The sequence below is a fragment of the Natator depressus genome, chromosome 9, assembly GCF_965152275.1.
Source record: "Natator depressus isolate rNatDep1 chromosome 9, rNatDep2.hap1, whole genome shotgun sequence".
Taxonomy (NCBI): domain Eukaryota; kingdom Metazoa; phylum Chordata; order Testudines; family Cheloniidae; genus Natator; species Natator depressus.
Window position 1 is genome coordinate 58,039,115 of NC_134242.1, and position 9,752 is coordinate 58,048,866.

At 53.8% G+C, this 9,752-nt stretch overlaps 1 protein-coding gene across 1 annotated transcript in view; it reads right to left on the reverse strand.

The window, feature by feature from the left end:
• SHROOM4 (shroom family member 4) overlaps positions 1-8,805 on the reverse strand; it is a 55,515-nt gene extending 46,710 nt beyond the window's left edge. Inside the window, exon 1 of the mRNA XM_074964314.1 lies at positions 8,613-8,805. Within this exon, the coding sequence (XP_074820415.1) occupies positions 8,613-8,750 (138 nt within the window). The 5' untranslated portion in view covers positions 8,751-8,805. The remainder of the gene's footprint in view (positions 1-8,612) is intronic.
• Between the last annotated feature and the right edge of the window lie 947 nt (positions 8,806-9,752).

Consider the following 9,752-nt stretch of genomic DNA (forward strand, 5'->3'; position numbering starts at 1 on the left):
AAATTTGGGATCAGTGAAATGCAAGTGCTGAGCATCTGCATTGACAATGTAGCAAACATGATGTGTGCCATCAAAAATTTCAGCGAGGACAATGAAACCATTTCTACCTCTGAGAACAGGGATGTAGACAGAACTGAAGCTATTTTGCCTGATGAAGGAACTAAAGGAATGGATGAAATCGAGCTCAACATGGTTGCTGCTGCGCAATGGGTTAATGACCCTAGCCTTATACTTCCAACATGGCTTCATGAGGACTACTCAAAAGTCCAACTGATGAGGTGTGGTATTCACACTCTTCAGTTGGCAATCTGGGATGGACTGAACAAAGAACATGCGAAGAAATTTCTGGCAAAAATTAGACAAGTCGTTGACAAGTATTCAAAGTGTTCTGCTTGATCTACATGTTTGACTCAATCATTGGATACTGTGCCTCGCTGGGGTTCAACATTTGCGATGATTGATCGGCTTCTCGTTTTTCAATCTTACTGTGAACAAGTGGCTGCTGCTGGAACAAGAAAACTCAAGTTAACAAAAGTTGAATGGGACGAAGTGAAGAACCTGCGAGACTTCTTGGCAAAGCCAAACCAAACAACCATGAATCTTCAAGCGGTTGATGTAACCCTGGAAGTTTTAATGAAGGAATGGCGAAAACTGTCAAAATTCTTAAAAGAAAATGGTGGACAAATTGCAGAAGGAATTCTATCCTCCATGCAGAAATGCGAAGAGAAGCTTTTTGACAATATTCATTTCCTTGCTGGAGTTTATGTTGACCCATGGTATTGGATTCTTCTTACCTCTAGGGAAATACCAAAGGCAAAGGAAGGGCTCCTTGATATTGCTCAACAACTCGAAAAACAAAATTTATTGCTACATTTGAACTCGGCACAAGAGGTTGAAGAAAACAAAACACAACAAAAGGTGTCATCAACAATCGAATTTGCAGTTTCAGAAAGTTCACATCCTTCAGAAATAGCAGGCTGTTCTCAAACTTCCGTCTCCACTCTGAACTTGTTTGAGCGTCCATCCCAGAAACGTCTTCAACCATCACCGGGAAATTGAGATAATTCAAGCACCAATTCTTCAGAAGATGACGCCTTCGAAAAGGAATTGGATAAACAAGAAAGACGCCGGCGAGTTTCTGCGATTCATAATTGTAATGAAGCATTATTCAACAGAAACTTTCGGGAAGATTGTGAGACGATGGAGTCTATTGGTAGGCTAAAAGTTAAGTCTGTTTTTGAGGCCTTTCATAGCTACCCACACCACATTCAGGCTGCCTGTAGAATTGCTTCGAGCATGCCAACTCAAGCTAGTGTAGAGCGACTGTTTTTGGCTTTAAAGTTAATTTTAAATGATTTGCAGCAGGCTATGAATTGATTGATTGCTGCAATAATTTTTTACAGAATGAATTATGAATCATTCTAGTTTGTATCACTGTTGAAGACATTTAAATTGTTTTAAAAGTCTGAATAAAAATAATGTTTTTTCAAAATTACAGTATGCACTTTTTTTATTTAGTTAAAAATTAATTTGAGTAGGAGTGGAGCTGAAGCAGTCACCATTGGTGCTGGAGCGGAACTGGAGCGGAGCAATTCAAAACTTTGATTGCTCCAAATCCCTGCTCACAAGCCACCTTCAGCTCTTCTAAGGGGGCTCATTTAATAACGGGGTCCTGCACCAGGCAAGCAGGGCCCAGAAGACACAGACACCCTCCCGACATTGGGATGGAAGGTGCTGACCCTGAGCCTGGTTTTTGCACCGTCCAGCACGACCTCTTTTAGAATGAAGAGAGTATCTCTAGTCAGAGAACAGCCCACCTCAGGGCTGGGCCTCAAGGGATCTGAGTTCAGTCCCTGGTTCAGCCACACAGACTTCCTGAGAGGTCACTTTGCCACTCCGTGCCTCAGTTTCCCACCTGGAACAAGGGGATCATGCACAGCAGTGTTGGGGGGACTCATTAGTGGCTGCCAGGCGCTCAGATACTGCAGTGACAGGCCATAGACTGTGCCCCTGCTGCTGGACAAATGCAGCCTGAACAGACCCCACCACTTTGGGGCAAAGCTTCCCATCCCCGCCGACCACTAGGGCTGTTGCTGAACTACCTATGGCCACATGCCCCTTCTCCGTACCAGAACGTCACACAGCTCCCCTCACTGGGGCGCGTTAGGAACACTGGGGAGCCCCCACCCCCCCCGAGCAGTGCAAAGAGGCATCACCCCCGTCCAGGGCTCACGCAGCACAGCAGGAGCCAGGCCAGCGCCACCCCACAGCTCTGAACACCCCGGGCTTGGGGGGAGCCAGGGCGCCTGCAGGGAATTCTCCCCTGAATACACAGTGCTGTAACAAACGCCCTTTGTTCACCAGCACTAAGCCACGCGCAGCAAGAACAGCCAGGCTCTAGGTAGGGCAGAGGTTTCCTGCACTGACCTTCCACCTCCTGCTCAAGTGCTGCTCCTAGGTCAGAAATAATAATGAGATTTGTCCACAGCACAAAGACAAACAGTTTGAAATGAATGGCAGCCTGTGCACAGGAAACGCCGGGGAAGCTGAATGTCAGGATTGAGGGGCACCAGCAGAGCTGTGTGTGTGGAGAGCCCAGGGCTGGGACAGCAGGGGGCGTGGGTCGGGACTGAGAGGCACCGGCAGAGCTGGGGGGGTGGGGTGGTGAAGCCCAAGGCTGGGATAGCAGGGGCTGCAGGTCGGGACTGAGGGGCACCAGCAGAGCTGTCTGTGGGGAGTCACAGGGCCAGGACACAGCCTAGACAGGCAGATGTGAGCACGCTGGAGCTGAGAGACTTCTGGGACCGGACTCAAGGGCCCTGCTTCTAACTGGGGTGGGCTGAGGAGACAATCACCGGCCGAGATGATCAGCACAAGCAGCCGACATGCCCGGGATCCTTCTCCAGCAACTATCCTAGAGGGAGCAGCATCTGTGCAGGATGTGCAGCCAGCACATCAGCCCAGAGCCCTGCCCACTCCCACAGGGCCAAGATCCCGGGCCAACTGCCAGCCCATCGCAGCTGCTAGTGCATCCCACAGCAGGAGGGCTCAGGGGAGACACGGAGGATGCATCCTGCTCTGGCAGCCAGGAGACCCCAGGGCAACACACCCCACCTGAGCTCAAAGCAGCCCCTCTGAACAAGGTAACAGCTTCCTAGGGGAGGAGATGGGTCCCACTCTCCAGAGTGCAGCCAGGCCAACCCTGTGGCAGGGTGGATGCTGAATTCGGACCTGAGCTGCCTGCAGGCCGGGATCACACATGCACACCCCTCGGCATGCAAACTTCCTTCCTCCCCAAAGGCCTCTGGTTCTCATTACCAGCAAGACGAAGGGAAAGTGTAACCAGAGCCGGAGGCAGCTGGGAGAGGCTCCTCTGGCAGTCAATGCTGATCACTCACCCAGCCAGCGTAGGGGGACATCACACTGGCTCTGGTTAACCTCGCATAGCTAGGGTGCCCGCAGCTGGGTTACAGGCCACAGGGCCACGGCCATGCTGCGAGAGGAGAGGGCCATGGAGCTGGGGGGGGACCAGTAATCTCCATCACACCAGAAGCAGGGGCAGGGGGAGAGGGGGTGCAGCAGCAGCATACTGGCCCAGGAGCCGTGGATCACTCCCATGTGAACATGAGCGGCCTCCTCCCACTAAAGCACTACCAGCATCTGCAGGGGCTCTGAGGAGCTGCCCTGGCCCTCACTACTGCCAGTCACTCCTGTGTTCCCACTGCCCCCTGACTTGGGAACTCAGAGAGAGGGCAATGGCCCGCTGTTCAACACAGCCATGGGGAGAGCAGAGGCTGGGCTCCCGCAAGGTGTACCCCTGTCCCGCATACATTTCAGACCTCATAAATGCTGGGGGAAGAAGAACGGCCTGGCTTTGGAAGGACCCTAAGAAACTCCCACTCTTCCCGGCTGCTGCAAGACACCCAGAAACCCAGAGTCCTATATCAAGCACATGGCTCCCTATGACCTGCAGGCATCCATGTGATTCGCCCCCAGCCCTGCCCACAGGACCCCTTCGAGTTCTGGGAGCCTCACAGGACGATGAGCCCCTTTGGAACCCAAGCCCCATGCTGCCTGTACCTGCCAGGGCTCTGACTAGCAACCCTGGGTCTGCAATACAGAAATGCGAGAACCACAGGGCAGGTCACTTCCTAGCCAATAAGAAAAGGAGTACTTGTGGCACCTTAGAGACTAACCAATTTATTCGAGCATAAGCTTTTGTGAGCTACAGCTCACTTCATCGGATGCATACTGTGGAAAATACAGAAGATGTTCTTATACATACAAACCATGAAAAAATGGGTGTTGGGCCATTTCCAGCATAAATCCAGGTTAACACCAATTATTTCATGGTTTGTATGTATAAGAACATCTTCTGTATTTTCCACAGTATGCAACCGATGAAGTGAGCTGTAGCTCATGAAAGCTTATGCTCAAATAAATTGGTTAGTCTCTAAGGTGCCACAAGTACTCCTTTTCTTTTTGCGAATACAGACTAACACGGCTGTTACTCTGATTCCTAGCCAATGAGGCTCTGAAGAAAGGGCCCACAGCCCTGCACCCCATGGGTCAGGGCTCAGAGTATAGATCTTCTCAGTGGTCAAACACTGGAAGCCCAGGTCTGGGGAGCAGACACACGGGATGAAAACCTGGCAGAACCCCGAGCCCGTAGAGCTCACCCTGGGCCCCATACAACATTAATTTTACAGTCTACTTCCAGTCAGAGCTGAACTTCACACTCAATCCAGTTGTTAGCTGCTGGGGACCCCACCTGAGAAAGTCCCCTTTGTAAGGCCGCTGGCAAGAACAGCTGCTGTCGCACCTAGGGCAGTGAACATGGCCAGCGAGACACCAGGGCCAAGGCTGCTAGAGAACAGGCAGCAGCTGCCTGGAGCCCGGGGGCCCATCCATGCCTGCAGGAATGCTGTGCCACCTGGAGGAGTTTAACATGGCCTGTGGCTAATGCACTGTTAACACAGCCCAGCAGCTGGCATGGAGGGGCCGCACCATGGTCAGCAGGGAGGTTTCTCGCCCCACTTCAGCTCCCAGAGGCAGTGCCAGCGGATGCTTCCCCAGCTAAGTGCACGATGGAAGCTCTTGCCCTTCCTCGGAACTGTGGGGCTGGCTGGCCCTTGTCCTGTCTCTTTAGGGCAGCTCCCGCAAGGATGAGGGTAAGAGCAGCAAGGACACAGCCTAGTGCAGCCCACTGTGAACTAGAATGATATTCAGAACCACTACGGCCCCCTCCCCAACCCCAGCCCTGCTCATGGGTCCCAGGCATTCCAGTGTGTGCCAAAATCCTGCCAGACTGCCCCCTGGCACCACATTGGTCAGCCAACAAGAGAGGGGCAAGCTCCTTCTCTACCCCACACACAGGCCAGGGGGACCATGCTGTTAGCCTCAACCTGGGGCAAGAGGAATGGGTAACCCCTTGGGAGAGGCCAGGCCACAGCCTAACAGATCTCACAAGTAGGAATGTTTTCCTGAGACCCAGACAAACCGTTCCCTTTTTTCAACTTTGTGCCATTCCCCTGTCACACCCTCTAGCCCAGACCAGTCACCTGCCCTCTTTGGGGATTTCACTTTTCAGATGCTTGTCCACGTTCAGCTTCCTGCCGCCGCCAACCCAGCTTAGGAGGCACTTAGGTAGCTCGGCATCCACGCTGGGGCATTTTCCACCCCCAACTCTCAGATCAACCCCTCTAGCCTCTTCTGTCCCTTTGCTCTCAACTCCCCCTCCCGCATCTTCAGCCCAGACACCCCGACACATGCATTCTAGACAGCACGGCCACCGCTTGAACCTATCCACCCTGCTCCCTTTCACACCCCTGGGGAACTGTACTTAAACAACCTGACCTGCACTACAGCCTTATGCATTTTTAAATAGTAATAAAGAAAGCTCAAGTGTCAGCCAGCTGGAACGGCTATTAGCAGGTTTGGCTATTTCCACTGCAAGGGTGGAAAGCCAGCCCAGCCCTGAATGGGAAATTAACAGAGTCATGTGTCCACAGCTCCAGGAGCAGCATTTGGGGTTTGTTTAACCTCCTTTTCAGCACCCTTTACGTAAGTTTCCACTCTGATCAGAGGCAGCTTCTCATTGCAATCCGCATGGAACTAATGGTGAGGAACCATGGGGCCAGATTCCTAAATCTAAACTTTCCTTTAAAAAAAAAAAAAAAAAAAAGAAAGCTGCTGGCCTGTCTGATAGCCAAAGTCCCATTCCACATGTGAGCTGAGCAGAACCAGATGCAGTGCTATCTTCCTGAGTATGCAGACAGCCCCATTGCTTCTGCAGCACCTCACAGCTTTGCCACATTTGCAGTGATGTTAACAAGATGTTGGTCAGTTTCACAGCTGCTGTTCACAGCCACCTGGGATGATCAATGTTATGCTGAGGCAGCAGATTGTGAAAGGCATAATGGAGTTCATCGATTTGAAGGCCTGAAGGGACGACTGTGATCATCAAGTCTGTGTTTAAGACAAACCAGAAAATTCCCCATCATAATCCCTAGAGCAAATCTCTTAAGAAAACACCCAGTCTTGATTTAAAACTTGTCAGGGATGGAGAATCCACCACAGCACTTGGTACATTGTTCCACTAGTTAAACACTTTCACCATTACAAAATTAGACCTTATTTCCAGTCTGGATTTCTCTAGCTTCAATTTACAGCCATTAGATCATGTTAGACCTTCCTCTGCCAGACTGAAAAGCCCCTTATGAAATATCTGTGCCCCATGTAGGTACCTGTAGACTGTGATCAGCTCCCCCTTAACCTTCTTTGTTAAGCTACATTGATTGAGCTCCTTGCGTCTCTCACTATAAGGCAGGTTTTCTAATCCTTGAATCATTCTCATGGCTCTTCTCTGACCCCCTCTAATTTAACTGGAATTGTGGGCACCAGAAGTGGCCACAGTTCCAGCAAGGGTTGCACCAGTGCCAAATACAGGGGTGCAATAACCTCCCTGCTCCTAATTGAGATTCCTGTTTATGCATCCAAGGATCACATTAGGCCTTTTGACCACAGCATCACACTGGGAACTCACATTCAGCCAATTATCCACCCCACGCCCACATCTTTTTCAGAATCAAAAGTTAGGCACATGGAGAGGAGGACCCACAATAATGGAGAATGGGGTGAGGGGGTGAGTAACAGAGACCCCTGCTCCCTCCAAGCAGCTAAGATCTAGAGGAGGAAAAGAGAGAGTCCCTTCTCCACTGCAGCACCTAAAGCAGCTCAGCTTCAAACACGGACTAGCCAGAGGTGCTCATCAAAGGACAAAGCTCCCAAGCAACAACCAGAGATCAGTTCCTCATTCCTAGCACTGGTGGCAGGGAGCAGTCCCCATCCACCCCACTGTGGCCTTCTGCATCCACTCCTGTGCTCTTCCCCCTTGCCTCTGGTAAACTATCCAAGCCCCAGGGAGCTAGACAGCAGACTGCATGAGACAGCCATTGGCACCCATCTCCATGCCTTCCAATGGCTCGCAGAGGACGGAGAGGAGGGGTTAGTCTCTTTTAGCTCTTCCTCCTCCCTTGCCAGACACACACTGCTCCCAGCGCAGGGGAGGGCAGCTGCAGCTTGTTTTAAAATCCATCGCTCACCCAAATTCCAGCCTTGACAGGAGCTCAGACCTGGGTCTTCAAGGTGCCCACCCCACCCCTTGCTCCTTTTTTCCCTCAAAGGAGAAAACACTTTTGGTTCTGAATTTTTTTGCCCTATTAACAGGGAGTGAAGCGCAGCCCGGTGCCACACGCTGCTCCAGCACGTCACCCGGGCTCCTGCCTACTCAACCCCAGGAAACCTTCCAACCCCAGTGTCCCTAGCCCTCCAGCTAGCCCTTCTCGCTCTGCAGAGCCCCTGGCCCAGCTCTCTGGTGCGGGACGAGCTGAGCCACGGACAGACACGGGGGGTGGCCAGAGGCCAGCCTGCAGCGCATCCTGGCTAGGGGCTGCCACAGCCAGCCTAGGGGGATGGGAAGCCGCGCACGGCTTCTGAAGGGTGACGAGTCTCTTCCCCACTCCCCCAGAGCACAGACCCAGCGTAGAGGGTCTGCCTGGCCCATCCCCAACGCCGGGGGCGCCTGCCTGCAGTACAGCGCCTCCCTGGGCTGCTCCCCGCGCCGCCAACACTGCAGCGAGTGGGGAGCAGCCTCCAGCCCTTCCCGGGCCGCCCCCAGCCCCGGCTGCCTGGAGACCCGCCTCCAGCGCAGAGCGGGCCGGGTCCGCTTCCCTCCTTCCCGGCCTGTCTGATCGCCCCGGGGGGCCACTAACGTCCCAAGCCTCCTCCCCTGCGTGTGCGTGTCCCCAGCCCCGGCCAAGCTCCCTGCGCCCTCCTGCCTGGAGCCCGGTCCCGCGCTCCCGGGCCGGCCAGGGCACCCCGCGGCGCCTCCGGCAAACAAAGCGGGGCAGGGGCCGCGGCTCCCGTCGCAACCAGCTTCCAGCCCATCGCGGTGGGACCCCCCGCCCGCTGCCGAGCCGCTTTTCCGCCCCTCGGACAAAAGTTTCCAGCAGGCGCGGCCCGGCCCCGGCTCCCTCCAGCAGGACGAGGCGGCCCCGGCGCCTCTCGGGCTCAGAGCGCCCCCTGCTGGCCGCGCCCCGGCCGCCTCTTACCTTGGAGACGATGAGGGGCTCCCCGTGCTCCAGCCCCCCCTTGAGGGTGAAGCCCCAGGGCGCGCCCCCCTGCAGCTGCACGTGCACGTACTGGAAGGAGACCAACCGGCTCTCGGTGCGCTCCTCCGGCGGCTCCATGGCCGCTAGCGCCGCGGCCCCCCGCGCCACATCCCCCGGCCAGCTCGGGCTCCCGCGGCAGGAGGAGGAAATGACACGGAGCAGCCAGCAGCGTGACGGAGGCGGGGGCCGAGCGGGGGCTGGGGCAGCCCCGGGGGCCGGCCAATGAGGCGCGGCCGGGGTGGGGCGCGGGGCTGGCTCCGGCCTCAGTGTTACACTCTCCGCTTGCGGGCGTGGGCTGGGGTATGTATTTACATAGGGAGCTTGAGCACACGTGTGCATGGCCATGTGTGCATGTGGCTATATGTACCTGGGTACGTGGGTACCTCCTTATGCACACTGAGGTGTGTGGGTACGGATGTCTAGAGATGTATACTGAAGGATGCATGTGTGTCTGCACATCCTCACGTGTGTTTGTATGTAGGTACCCTTGTGCATGTGTGTGTAAATCAGCCTTGCACAACTCATGAAACATTAACAGCTCAGGTTTCAGAGTGGTACCTTGTTAGTCTGTATCAGCAAAAACAACGAGGAGTCCTTGTGGCACCTTGGAGACTATCAAATTTATTTGGGCATAAGCTTTTGTGGGGTAGAACCCACTTCATCAGATGCATGCAGTGGAAAATACAGTAGCAGGTATATATATCATATTGGTAGATGTGCAGGTGAACGAGCCCCTGATGGTGTGGCTGATGTGGTTAGGTCCTATGATGGTGTCCCTTGACAGCTCAGATGCCTAATCCCTGTGTCCCGCCTTTCTCAGGAGAACTGGTCGTAACCAGAAAGCCACTGATATTTTACTCATCCCCCAGAACAATTCCTGTCCCTCTCCAGTGCCCCATGGGCTGCACCCAGCCTTGCAAGGAAAGAGCCTGTGTCCCAGTTAGGGACACTTGGCATGTACCTATAATGCTGTGCCCAGGTGATTAGAAGTTTGACAGGTGACTGTGTGTACCCCCCTTGGTGATATATGTGTGTGGATATATAGGAATGCCTGTAGGTATGTGCTTGGAAAACCAATCT